The following is a 14,904-nucleotide window of genomic DNA, read 5'->3' as shown; positions in this document are numbered from 1 at the left end:
TACACATCTGTCTGCCTCTGTTAAACTTTACACTTTAAAATCTCTCACACAAGAGACCTTGTGCAGTTCTGAAGATACACAGCAGCTGCTTTCCCAGTCCCTGAACAATTTATGCTACTCTTGAACCACTTGCTAAAGAAAAACACTGCCATACATATAACAATAATGATAATATTTTAATCAGCGCTTCTACGCTGCGTGAGAATCCCATGCTGTTTGAACTAATCACTCAGACAGCAATGATCATCCTACCAGTGCAATCTGGGGGTTGTCCTGTCCACGTCCCATTGGTTGTGCAGTGTCTGGTGGTCAGGCCTGATGTTTTGAAGCCTTCCCAGCACGTGTAAGCCACTGAGCTGCCGAAGGTGATGCCATCACTGAAGACAATTCTGCCATGTGCTGGGGTGCCAGGGTTACCACAGGATACAGCTGAGTGGTGAGGAAATACCAATCAGCGTTGATTAAACTCAGCGATAATATCGGTGTAAGCAATACTGTCTTCCTGTCCCTCAGGGCTGATCAGCTGTGGGCTACAATAATGAGATTATCACTAGAGTCAGCTGGAAGTAACATAAAATATCTCCTTGAGGTAGTGAAGCTGATTAATGATTAAAGGCTGTTGGGCTAGGGCGACCCCAAAGCTGAGCGCTCGTCCCCAGGTGAGACTTTTACTGCATGTTTCTGTCTCTCTCCATTTTCACTATCCAATCAAGGCAGAAATGCATAAAATAATGTAAAAAAGGAGTGTGTGTGACTGATCCTTTGCTTTTAATTACAGATGAATTACAGTTGTGTCGTAGTGAGTGAGGGGAAGTTGTTAAAACCCCTACATCACTAACGTTAACCTCCAAAACGCCACTGAGCCAAGTACAACACCTGTAAAAGATCCAAGGTCAGGTGCTGCCTGGTCGTGCTTACTGTTTGCCAAAACATCTGCGAGGTACAGCAACTGTAGAGGAAAACAAATGATGGCAAGAAGCAGCACTGGGTCATGCAGCAGGACTGTGGAGCTAATTATCAGTCAATACTTGTGGACAATGTCCTTCCTGAGTCATCTTTGGGGAGAACACAGTTGCAGAGATGAGAGCACAGAGAATACAGAAATATATTTCAAGATTGGCTGTGTGCTTGACATTGCAGCATTCATTAAGTCACACTGGTGTTCATGTTCACAGCTGCTTCAACAGTTCCTCTACTAAAGCCTATAGTGAATCTGAGGGGTTCCCTTTTATTTTGTGGAAAAAGTCACCCTCTGTGATGTCTTCTTTTGAGCCACGGATGTTTTCTTTGTGTCTGAGCCGCAGCTGGTCTTGTAGATTGTAAGACAAAATTGTCAGGGGACGGTTCATGAATGCAGCCGGGAAAGCACTACGGCTCTATCTAGTGAGCCATCGACCTTTAGTCTGCTGGCACAGCACATTAACAGAACCGACAGAAATTAGCACCCAGCCACAGCACATTTCCCAAATAAGATCATGACAGCTGACAGCCTTTAACAATCAAACACCTATTGATGGCATTCATTAGCCAGAACTCTTAAAAGCCTCGTTCAAAAGTACGTGAGACAGCATGTAGGTGGAGCACATCATACAAAGCTGCATGTGCGTCTATGACAGCAATTTCTTTCTTTAAATCTGTGAGTAACAGTCTGTAGATGAGTGTGTATTTAATTGGAAGTGTGTATGGATTTCTTTGCATTTGTGTGTGTCAGTGACAGATGTCTTACCCTCTCTGAATCAGCTTTTAACCACTATTAGCTTAATGAAAAACAACTGTAGACAGACATAAATAATTACCTTACACAATCACAGACAATGGCACACACAAACACACTTCTAAGGTGTTTGTGTGTGTCTGTACGACTGACTTGATATTTACGTCAGTTTTTCAACATATGCAAGCAAGTCAAGACTTACAAGAGGTTAAAATTAGAGACTTTCTGCAGTTTCTCAACCACACGCTTTCCACAACAGCTTTGCATAATTTCAGTTTAGAGCTCTGTGTCTTAAAGTTTCAGCCACCTGTATTATTTTAAACACATACAGTCTAAAGATAATGATTTCCAACAGGAAGAAAAAAAACCCACAGCAATTTAGCAGCTAAATTTACAGATAACAGTAAGTACGCTTTGTCCTATTGTTAGTATACCGGTGACTTTTTGTGTCACAGGCACATAAACAAGCACTGATACATTGTGACTCCCTCTTCCTCGACCTAGCAACTCAAATTGGTGCGAGAATAAATCGTCTATCCAATTGAATTTAAAATTTGCATCAGACTACAGTGTAGACCATGTCTGCTTTACTCGGCCTGAATATCTGTGGTGAAAATTGGCAAGGCTACACAGGCAGCAGCTAATGGTTCCAGTGTCTCTACAGTTATAGGGGGACCCACTTTAATTTTCCCTGGATTCCCATGGGTTCAAAGAGTGTCTTTGGAAACTGCTGTTGTCGACTATAGAATGCCGTTTATTAACACAGTGCTGTCAAAGATCCAACTTATTTACGAGTGACACACTTCAATCCTTTGCATCTAAGCATGAACACAAACAAACAAACTTGAGTCTTCATATTTTAAATTCAACAATCGTCTTACATTATGCGTCTCTGGTGTTACATCTCTGAATTTTGAGAACATATTAAAATGACCACTTATGGACAAACAACGTTGTTAATGATTTATTGTTGCGTTCTTGCTGCAGAATTTTAGACCGCAGTGAGGAACTGAAAAATCAGCAGAGGAATTACACTCACTCAATAGCGTATATAATGTTTATTTAAAAATGAATGGCTTTATGTAGGATCAAAATATGTACACATACTGTAGTAAAATTCACACTGCTACACAAACTCTGAAACACGCTGTTTTTTTCTTTCCTGTCTCTTTAAGCTGTCCTCCCAAATGGCCCAGCCTACTCTAATAGGTCAATCACAATGTGGCAAAGGAATGTTGGTTGTGTATCCTAATTATGTGATTACAGATATAACTCTGTAAGTGTCAGCTGGTAACACAAAAACCCAGGATGCAACTATGTGTGAACCAGAACCAGACCAAGAACATAGAGAGGGTCCTGCAGAGGTCAATAATTCATTTTGCATTATTATACCCCAAACCGCAATTATCATTTACTTTTTAACATATGCACAAGTACGGAGTGCCAACTAAAGTTTACAGCAACTTGCACTGTGGCAAGAGTGCAAAAAAGACTTGTCTTCACTTTTAGAGCCAGCAGCAAACCAAGAGCATGCTTTGCACGCCGATGAGAGACGTTGGAGATCAGTTTTGCAGAAGTGTTTCTAGCAAGCAAATGAAAAATGGCAGACTGCGAGGCAGCTGCTCATTAATATTCAACGCAATAAAAGAAACGGAAAACCCAAGAAGTGTAATATCAGCATTTGTAACATTAAACCTCTATATTTAACTCTATCTGTATCACATATGGGCAAAGTATGGTGGACCATCTCAGTCTGGCCAACATATTACAGTAAAGAAAATGAAGTAAAATGAGTCAAAAAGAAGTTTTTACGAAAACCCAAAGACTCAATAAATATGTGTAATATCAATTATCCAATATGGGCTCTTCACTCTTACTTTATCTAAATCACTATGACTCTCACAAAAAAGAAAATACTTAGGATAAAGATCTAAATGATTAAATCCATATATCACGCAGACTTTATAAGCAAATCTTGTTTGGTTCCTTTTATATCAGGGTATATTTTTAAGGCAATGTTTTATAGAATCTAGTCTGAGGCCCAAAGGTAACCTCAAAAGAGACAAAGACGACTTGCCATCAAAGTGTATGTTTTCAAAACAGACAGTTCAGCATGTTGTCACATTTAAATTTCTTGTATAAAGCAAGCAGCAGCCTTTTAAAGGCTCTATATAAATAGAATACAGATAAGAAGACCCCATAAATATCTATCTCGAGTCAAGTAGATAGTACTGCTTCGATTTTCAGCACTATGACAGAAAATAACTAAATAAATAAAAAGTTCTATATGCTGTTTAAAGTGTAAGCTGCAGTTTACGTTTCACTCAAGTTCAAGTGCCAAACTTTCACCTAACATGAGGAATATAAATGGTCATTTTGACACTTCCCACCTTGACAGACAGGCTGTGTACCACTCCAGGTGCCATTATGAAGGCAGGTCCTCTCGGCTGACCCAATCAGGTTATATCCTGCCTCGCAGCTAAAGCGCAAAAGGCTCTTGGTTTTAAATTCCTCTCCTCCTATACGGGCACCATGAGGAGGGATCCCTGGGTCTCCACAGATTCCAGCACTCACACCTACAGCAAGAAAGCAAGCATAAAGTTAATGTACCAAACTCAACAATGCTCTTAAAAACCAAATGAGTCCCCCACCCCCCAACATAATCCTGGACTGCTGCGACACAAACATAGAAACACATCAAAGCACATCAATTTGCACAGTGGATCCAAATACACTTGCTGCAGTCATGTCCATTAGTTCTAATAGGTTTTAGTGAATTTGTGCAACTAAATGGGAAAATGCTAGATCAGGAGGTCGTCTCTCACTGGTATCGTTATGCTAAAAATACACGCAAGCATTCATGCTAGAGGTCAACAACATCAACTAAACACCATATGCACTGGAGAAATTGCAATGACACAATTTGCCTGCTTACCCTTTTCATATACAGTAACTCACACATAGATGCACATACTCAGACATGCAAACTTTGTAGAACTGTACTTTGCATTTAGGCTATACCAAATTGTTCTAGCATTAAAAGCACTGAGCGTGTTACAATTTTAGCAGCTTAAATTCCATCGGTAGGGATTTGTGAGTTTAACAGGGTACAGCGCCAAATGCAGTGTCTTGCATCTCAATGAGTTCTTCAGCTGCAGGATGTATTCTGCCCTGCTGAGTGCTCTGTTTTGAGGCCAGCAGAGTAAGCTTATTGCATTTCAGCTGTTGAGACTGTTGATGCTGAGTTTAGAAATGATCGGTTGTAGTGTTGTGGGATCTGTGTAACCCCAGTGTAGAGGAATGCTTACAACCTGAGAAGTGAACAAGGACTCTGCCACCTCTCTATTCCTGCCTGTTTCTAACATGTGCAGTTCAAGCCAGGAAATATGCCCTGTAGTATAAAGTGTGCTCAGTTTCCAGCATGTAAGAGATCACCGTGTCTCTGTGTTTGTGATAAATTGCAGAGGTAACAAAAATGACATAAAATACTTTGTCACGATAATTTACACAAGCAAAACTGTCAAATGGTGGCATAGTCATAAATTTGTAATGCAATAAAAAGCATATAAAAACTGAAAAAAGTTTTTTTTAACAGCTTGAAAATGTTCAAATAATTTCTCCCTTCATCTTTTTTTGTAGAACAAATGGGAGGACATGTGCGATGAAGGGCAGCGTGGTCATGGGGTGGTTAGTTCTCAGTAAGCTGGAAGGTAGGTAATTATAATCAACGATATAAACAGCTTGCTGCAATTTGTCACTTATTAAATTGATTAACTGATTTAAAATTATGGCGTCGCTTCTGGTATGTTATCCATGTCTGGAACTGTGGAAAGTGGAAAATCGAATCTAGAGATAAATATTCATAGAGCACAAGGACTAACTTTCGATCATAATATGACGTTTCTTAGGTGACTGTCTACCACTGTCATTTCCTCAATACAGTACATCACAGTCTCTGATCTAAAATCAAAAAACAATACGGTGAAGAATTGAGTGGTTCTGAAACACACAAGGAGCCTGTCCGTCAGTCAGAGATACCTGTCAGTTCCAGTTAATACTTCACAGTATATTATGCTGAGGCAAAACAAAGATGTCTTAGTGCTGACTTGCCTGTGGGGTATGGCTCACTGTTTTTGTTCTAGATGGGGTGTTGCTGTTTTTTTAATAGCTCAATCTTTTGTTCTCAAAAAACACTTGTTTCATTCTTCAATTCCCTGAAATTCTACTGTTTTTACCTTTAATCAGTGAGTCTTTGCTATTCTGTAGCCTTTACTGGTACTGTTTACCATCTGACAAGATCTCTGCATAGTATGTATACACTAGCAGTTAAAAGTTTGGACACACTTTCTCATTTTATGTTTTTTCTTCATTTCTACTACTTTCTACATTGTAGATACATATTGAAGACATCAAATATATAGAATTATGTAGCAAAGAAATTTTTTTATAAATAACTCTAAATATGTTGTATATTTTAGATTCCTGAAAGTAGGGACCCTTTGTTAACAGCGCTGCAAACCCCTGGCCTTCTATCAATGAGCTTTATGATGTAGTCGCATGAAATGGTTTCACTTTACAGGTGTGCGTTGTCAGGATTCATTTGTGGAATTTTTTTGCCTTCTTAATGGGGTTGGGACCATAAGCTGTGTTATGCAGGTTGGTACACAGATGACAGCCCTATTTGACAACTGTTAGAATTTATATTATTGCAAGAACCAATCAACAAGTAAATAGAAACGACAGGCCGTCAGTACTTTAAGAACTGAAGGTCAGTCAGTCCGGAATATTGCTAAAACTAACAACTGCTACAATGAAACTGGCTCACGTAAGGACTGCCCCAGGAAAGCAAGACCAAGAGTCACCTCTGCTGCTGAGGATAAATTAACCTGAGTCACCAGCCTCAGAAACTGCAAGTTAACAGCACCTCGGATTAGAGCCCAGATATGGACATTACACTAGTGGAAATCTGTGCTTTGGTCTGATGATTGCAAATTTGAGATCTTTGGTTCCACCTGCTGTGTCTTTGTGCGAGACAGAAAAGTTGGTCAGATGGTCTCTACATGCATGGTTCTCACTGTGAAACATAGAGGAGGTGTGATTGTGTGGGGGTGCTTTGTTGGTGACACTGTTGGGGATTTATTAAAAACTGAAGACACACTGAACCATCATGGCTACCACAGCATCCTGCAGCAACACGCCATCCCATCCGGTTTGCGTTTAGTTGGACCATCATTTATTTTTCAACAGGGCTATCTGACCAAGAAGGAGAGTGATGGAGTGCTGCGCTAGATGGCCTGGCCAGCACTCCGTCACCTGACCTTAACCCAATCGAGATGGTTTGGGATGAGATGGACCGCAGAGTTAAGGCAAAAGAGCCAGCAAGTGCTCAGCATCTCTGGGAACTTCTTCAAGACTGTTGGAAAACCATTTCAGGTGACGACCTCATGAAGCTCATCGAGAGAATGCCAAGAGTTTGCAAAGCAGTAATCAAAGCAAAGGGTGGCTATTTTGAAGAATGTAAAATATAAAATGTGTTTTATATGTGTTTATTCATAGTTTTGATGCCTTCAGTGAAAATCTAAAATGTACATAGTCATGAAAATAAAGAAAACCCATTAAATCCCATTAAATGTCCAAACTTGACTGGTAGTGTACATGCAAGCAAACTCTAGAAATGATCATATAATGATGGTGACAGTATGTAGTGGCTCCAAAGTCAGCATGAACCTTTTTGTCTTTGAGACCACCGAATAAGGCGTAGTCAAACAAAACTGTTTTTCTCAGAGCTCAGGGTACAGTAAAGATATAGATACAAATAAACAAATACAAAGAACAGTAAGTAATTTTATCAGATTAGATGGTAAATTCTGTGTGTGTGTGTGTGCAGATAATCTTGTGGTCTTCAGTCCAGGTAGTGCTGGTCTCCAGCAGCTCCTTCGCATACATTACATTCTGCTTATGGTTTGGAACATGATATTAGATACCATGCCCGTAAGAGCGCTGTCATCATTTGTAGAACCAATGAAGACAAACATCTAAGACTTTCCAAATTTAAATTGTCGAATAATAATCTTATTGTCTGTAATGACGTCAAATATCTTGGACATCTTATTATAGCTCAAATACCAGAAGAGTTCTTTTTAGAGCATACTGTACATCTCTGCATACTTCATACTTGTGGACAAACTATAGGAACTATAGGAAGGTGAGTCTACATAAACCTCATGTAGCCTATACTAATGCCCTGAGCTTATCACTGAAGATACAAAGGTGGCTCAACACCAGCAGGGGCTGGTACAATTGTCTCTTTGTGGGAAGGTGATCTGAGTGTATTTTTTCTTTGTTTTTGTTGATGTGTTTTACATGAGTCTGGAATAAAGGTTGATTGATTGGCACAAATTGCACACTGGTGTTGTGAGCAGGAGCGCTTGCCATTCTGTAATATTTTATATTATCAATTGTGTTCTGCAAAGCCTTATTAAAAAGGCATTTCTGGATACAGATTTCCTTGTTGAAAGCCTCAGTGTAGATGTGGTACATTTGCCTTACGTGTAAAAACAGGCACAGACTTATCGTGTGCTTTGAGTGCGAATATGTATGACAGCAACAGTGAATCATTCAACTTAGCCCTAATCCTGCACAAAATGTAAATCGTGTCTATTAGACATGCAGGTATATCAACTACTTTGACTTTACCAGTGCAGTAGGGTGGTGCTCCACTCCATGTACCATCTTCCTGACAGTGGCGAGTAGCATTGCCCACAAGCACTCCACCAGGTAGACAAGAGTACTGCAGTACTGAACCATATGTCCAACTGTTGGTCCCAGATACTACTACATTAGGGGGTACACCAGGGTCACCACAGGAAATAGCTACAGAGACAGCAAGAGATTGAAAGAGATAAAGAAGGGTTTAGTGTGTGAGTGTTTGTGTATGTCTCTGAATGTGTGTTTGAGTGTGGATGCGTCCAACTATAGATTACAGATACTATTGCTTCAGGTTGTGCAGCTGGGTCACTGCAGAGACAGCAAACAGGAGAGTGTTTTCAGCAAAACAGGGGTGGGATTAATGCAAGCCCTTGTTGTTTTTGTGTGTGCGTGCTTGTGTCAAAATACACAAACAGGGACTGCAAAAAGAAAGAAGTGTAGACATTAAATGTAGCATGAGACAGAGGCGCTAGCTGTTCAACCAAGGTGAACTGGAAGACAACCAAGGATGTTTTGGTTGTGTGATATGCACCTTAACCAATACAAGACAACGTATTATGACTTTGCAACTGTACAATAAAACATATGCACATAAATAATTAAACCTGCCTTGCTTACACCACATTGTAGCATACGGGCATGCAAGTAAAGCTTATTGAGTTTAACTGAATTGCCTGAGAGAGGGAGAGAAAACCAATAACTCATCTGAAATTAAATTCACTTCAGCCAGACAACACTGAAAGCATCTCTGCTTTTCTTCTATGTAGAAAACTAGAAAAAAATAATTCCAAAGCATTTAAGCAACAGACGCCCAATTTTTTTCTTCAGCTTCGGAGAAATCTATGTTTTACAAAGCACAAGTTTCTGGAGGACACTGATATGGAACTGCTCTCGATTTTCTATTGCTGCCAAATGACTTGTCCTCCGATATCTCTCCTCACCCCCAAATTGTATTACTCCATCCTCTCCTTGCCCCTCTGTCATCACCCCTTTCCCCCCAATTTTCCGATAAGACCTTGTTTTGCGAATGCAACGCTCGATGCACAGACGCCAAGTGCTTCACCGGTGTCTGCCCCTTCCTTCCTCTCTGTCTGATTTCTCATCTCTACACCTCTGTTCCTGTGTCTTTATTCTAAGCTTTTGTTCACCTTCTGTTCCCCTCTTCATCTGTGAATCTGCTTCCTTCTCACTATCACTCTCTAGTTTAATCTCTTTGTTTCTATCAGCAATGGTAGCTTTCTAACAAGACCACCTATAGCCTTATGAGACACATTCCAACTTTCTTTTTCTGTAAACACACATGGACACAAATCATACTCAAACCTTTACGACTCTTTCTTTCATACCCTTTTCTTTTATGATTACTTTCTTCCCATTTTCTTTCTTGAACCCTCTCGTTTGCTCTCACTCTTTCATCCACTCCTCCTTATCCTACTCTCAAAGGCTCTTCAGGCTATTTCAATCCTCAAATGCCTATTCCAGAAAACAAAAAAAAGAGCTACCTGCTTGTGACTACTTTTTTGAAGGCATGTTCTTATAAAAAAAATCCCAAAACTCACACACACAACAGGAAAGACATGTAGCCAAATATTTCCCCGACTACCTTCACTTGTTCACCCATACCTAGGCAACGAGGGATTGGCCGGTCCCACAGTCCATTATGCTGACATGTAAGGAGTGCAGAACCCAAAAGGTAGAAGCCTCGTTTGCAGTGGATTGATACAGTCACACCATAGCTGAAGACTTCTGGGTAACGAAGGCCGGATTGGCGCACGCCATTCTCCACATGACCGGGGTCAGAACAGTTCACCACTGTACGAGAGAGCAGAAGAGCCATTTAAAAGTATTTACAAAGTTTTTACAATGCAAGCATATATAAAGGTGATGGCTATATATCTTGGGAGCTTTGTGGGGTTGAGTACTGAATACTCAATTACCATTTAACAAAGTTACAATTTCATATCATGCATGCTGCTCTGCACTGGTCTTCTTTAAACTGCTCTTTTATCATACCCTGCTCTGTTTTTTGAAGCATTTTGTTCCCTATTCCCTCCTCCTGTCCCTTGTACTTTTTCTCTCTGGGTAGATGCCAGTTCAATAAGAGTGGAGTTTGATTTTCCCCATGTCGCAGGGGAGACTGACATTCACTCAAATTCAAGTCCATGGGGGAGACGCCTATGTGTGTTTGTGTGTGTGTGTGTGTGTTTGGCACCCTATGGGAACAAAGAAAGTTTCAGTCTTATAATTGACAGCTGCTGCTGTGAGGTAAAAAGAGGGAGGGAGAGCAGGATAAGACAGAAAATGTGGGGGAGATGGAGAAAGCAAGCAGGCAAGCGAGGATGAATCGCTTCAGTGGGAAACCCATGTGAGCAACTACGTTATATCGATCTGCTCTCATGACTTTGCAAAATGCTTGTGTGTGTGCGTGCTTGAGTATATCATAACTGTTACACTACCAGGGGTCTAGAGAGTTTTGTACTGTAATGACCGTGCATGGTTAGCAGAGGAAAAGAGCATGTCTCTGGACATGTACCCAGCTGTGTTTGCGCACGAATGAATTTATTAGTTTATTTGGAGATACACTGATTGTGTCTGAATTCATCTTGCAGATAAGATTTTGTTGTGTTCTCTCTTTTACTAGCAGCAGACTCGGTTCCAAAAGCAATTTCATTTACATAATGTGGGTAGAAGCAAATTCAGTCAACACATGCTGAACATACCACAGCAATCCACAATTTAAAGGAAAGTCTGTTTTTTTACAATACAACCTAGGGATCATTTTTGTCATTGAGGCCTTTTCTTTTATTTGGTTATGATTTTACTCAACAGATGTCGATAGCATCATGTTGGCTCCTCACACAGATTCTATGATTTTAAAAGTGAAAAAAATAAAATAAATAAATAAATAAAGCATTACAAGGATGTGCATGTGCATGAGTTGCTAGCTCTGTGTTAATGAATGTGGACGAGACCTTTGCAGACTGGTAAGGGGCTGCTCCACTGTCCGTTAAGTCGGCACTGAGCCCGAGCATTTCCACTTAGGACGTAACCTCTGTTGCAGGTGAAGTTGACCACATCATTGAGATTAAATTCGGTGCCATTGGTCCGCCCATTGGCTGGGTTGCCTGGGTGACCACAAGTTATTGCTGAGAGAGAAAGAGTGGAGAGAAATGTGATGAGAAACTTGAGGTTCGGAATAAGTATTGTGGTTCTCCCTCTTGATATTGTGTGATATTTCCAACTTTTTTTTTAATGTTGGTGCACAGACATATTCACTGAAAAAAAAAAGTAAACTCTAAAAGAATAAATTGTGTGATGCCTCTGAAGAGATTCTTTATATAACAATATAGGTTTTAGCTTTTCATATTTGACAAAAGCAGCAAACAATCTTTAACTTCAAACCACGATGTTGTTGGTATTGTGAACTTACGGACACAGACAGGTGTTGTTCCAGACCACCGATGGTCTTGTTGGCAGATTCTGACTGATGTGCCAATTAGGCGATATCCTAACATGCACTGGTATACAACTGTGTCACGGTAACTAGATCCATCCCCGCTAATGTGGCCGTTGACTATAGGATCTGGAGAGTCACAGTGACCAGCTGGGAGAAGCAAAGTGACAGAAATTAATACAGCACAATGAAACGCATCTTTAACTCACTCACACATCACTGAAGCTGGTTTTGTGTGCTGAGCCCTGATTTTAAACACATTCTGGCTCATTGTGCCAGCAGTCACTGTGGACTGCCAAATTATATGTAGGAGCTTAGATGCTTAAACTTTCAAATGTCTGTCTTTGCAAATCACCTTCAAAGACTTTAGTTCTAAACTTGGAGCAGATGAACAAAAGTCTCTTAAAAACAGTCCTTTAAACATTTTTTTTTCATGCACTACATCTGCCTGGGGTTACTTAAAGCTTCAGCACATAAAAAGCAAGACTCCAGTGAGCTGAGGTGTAAAGAGATTCTGAATTGTATTTGACACTATTTCATCTGTTAACAGATGTGTTTCAAAGTCGATCCCTTTTTCTTGATGTTTGTGTATCTAATGGTAAATGGTAAATAGTCCACCCAGTTCTGAACGGTCACTTGGTTATTGCCAAAGGTTAAAAGTTAAAAATAACCAGCCTTTCTAAAATTGTTACAATTATTTCTAATTTTAAGAGATAGTATTATTATTGTCTTTTTAGGTCAGCAAATATCATCTCTATCAATAAATGACAAATACTGTTATATTTTGCCATCAATATCTCAAAAGAATATGAGGGTGGATGTGAAATTTGCAGGTGAAACATGAATATTAACAATGCGCTACCTTATCAAAGTTGTACATATAGGCTCTCCGTGTTCATTACATTGACTTAGGTGATCTATTCCATGGTGTTAGTGAGGTACTAATCAGGTTGGATTTTTCTCATTAATGTAATATGAGATGAGTCAATGCTTTGATTTTACTTTAACAGCTTGCTACATTTCTTTTCCAATGAATCAAATTGTTATTTTTTGTGCCAAAGGGACTTAGGATAAACCACAACATCTTGAACATCTTATCACATTCAATGAACATTACCTAGACACCTGGTCTCTACACCACTCCACAGCCCATTAGCGCCACACTCCCTCACGTGGGATCCCACCAGAGTGTAGCCATGGTTACACATAAAGATCGCAGTTGCTCCGAATGTGGTCAACGTCCCCAGTTTGGTACCAAAAGGTGGGGAAGGAAGTTCCCCGCAGGAGATAACTAAATAATGAAATAAATGTGTCATTACAAAGTAACAAATTACACATTACATAACATCGTGGTGCAAATGATACTTTTCCATCTTTTACAAAATCTGCAAATAAAGTGGTCTGTGTCGTCAAGCCTTCATCATGATTGGTCAGTTAAATGAAGCATTACAAGACTACCATCCTAAACTTAAACATGGTACATTTTTGTTTTCCAACACAATATCTATCTGAATTTATTTCCTTCAGAAGATTTAAGCTAATTCTGTCTTAATATCCTGGGAGACACAGCTTTAAAGTCACTGGCTAATTTAAACAGACACTTCTGTTACATTGCCAAATCCCTTGAAACTGCTGCAATGATAGGTAGGTCAGCTCAAACACAACCAAGAGAAATTAACAAAAACGTATCCAAATAAAGTCTTTAAACCACTGGCTTAATGTAAAATACATTTCAAATTTTAATCATTTTTTTAAACTTCTCCAGTGTACACATTTCACTTTTCCATTGGCATATCATATATTATGCAACAGTATGAAATTCTGTAGCCTACTAGAAAGTTGTCAAAGTCCCAATGTTCTGTCACAGCCTCTCTTTATGAAACAAGCAGCAAAGACGTATTGCACAGTAAGACTGTATTTGTATAGACAGTATTTCACTACTATCGGCATATACCCCACATTTAGGAAGTACAGACTGCATTCTGTTTGAAAGAGACACAGTCCCTAGACAATGTGCAGTAGTTAACATCCTCAGGCGTTTCGAAACACATACACCCCTGGTAACTAATTTCCAAAAAAGTAGAAGAAATAGATAAAACCTCACGCACAACCACACATAAAGCAGCTCCCTCTCAAATATACCAATGACAGAGGATTAAGCATATGCATGCTTGCCCCTCAAAGCAGGTGAAAAGCACAGTTGTTGTTGTTTTTTTTAAACTAAACTTGGCAATTATGCTAGGAAAGTAGCTTTCTTTAATTCTTCCAAGTCTCCCCTCATTTCTTTATATCTTGCTAGGAAAATTGGAAACAGGTGCACTGATTAGAAATCATACCTGAACTACAGAACATATAGCAAAAACATTTATGCCATTTAAAAGGTCTTGAAAGTCAATATTTTGTATGATCACCTTTATTTTTTTACAGTCTGAAATCTCTTAGGCAAATTTCTTATCGTTTCTTTAAATAGTCTTTAGAAATGGTTTTCCAGGCTTCTTGAAGGATAATCAATTTTCACTGCCTTTTGTTCAGTTCTCTGTCAAGATGATCTCACACTGCTTCAGTAATTTTGAGGTTATCTGACCTTTCCTGACCAAGGTGAACAAAAGCCCATTCCTCTGAAAATGGTCAGATACAAGGGGTGGACTGAAAATGGGAAAAAAAAAGGCAGCCGATTTCAAAAGAAAAACTTTGAAAACTTTCAGAAAGTGTGGATAACTATTGCTCATGGCTGCTTTAAAAAATTACATGAAAGTCAAACTCCTTGGAAGAAAAGATAAAAAAAATGATGGGCAGATTTTTGTAAATGTCTCTTGTTCCGGTTTTATTTTGATAGCCCTTGTCAAGTGTGCGGCCCATTCCCATTCCCTCGTTACTCCCTCGTGTATTTAACCCCTGTTTTTCTTTGCCCCTTGTCGTGTCGTAACCTCGTCCCTGCTGTGTGTTTCCCTCATGTGCCTGTTTAGATCCTAGCTTCTCAGTTCCAGGGTTTGTTTTCTTGTGATCCAGCTTACATTCTAGTTTTCCA

General features: G+C 39.6%; 1 protein-coding gene across 1 annotated transcript in view; it reads right to left on the bottom strand.

Annotated features, from left to right (window-relative positions):
* The window catches only part of LOC101487496 (CUB and sushi domain-containing protein 1), a 457,578-nt gene that overhangs the window by 26,741 nt on the left and 415,933 nt on the right, over positions 1–14,904 (bottom strand). Inside the window, exons 55-61 of the mRNA XM_024803309.2 lie at positions 12,994–13,167; positions 11,853–12,026; positions 11,395–11,568; positions 10,046–10,234; positions 8,411–8,587; positions 4,105–4,290; positions 253–429 (exon numbers count right to left, since the gene is read on the bottom strand). Coding sequence (XP_024659077.2) covers positions 253–429; positions 4,105–4,290; positions 8,411–8,587; positions 10,046–10,234; positions 11,395–11,568; positions 11,853–12,026; positions 12,994–13,167 — 1,251 coding nt within the window. The remainder of the gene's footprint in view (positions 1–252; positions 430–4,104; positions 4,291–8,410; positions 8,588–10,045; positions 10,235–11,394; positions 11,569–11,852; positions 12,027–12,993; positions 13,168–14,904) is intronic.

The sequence above is a fragment of the Maylandia zebra genome, linkage group LG1, assembly GCF_041146795.1.
Source record: "Maylandia zebra isolate NMK-2024a linkage group LG1, Mzebra_GT3a, whole genome shotgun sequence".
Classification (NCBI taxonomy): Eukaryota; Metazoa; Chordata; class Actinopteri; order Cichliformes; family Cichlidae; genus Maylandia; species Maylandia zebra.
The sequence above is the reverse complement of the archived record's forward strand: the minus strand, read 5'-3'. Positions and strand labels throughout refer to the sequence as shown.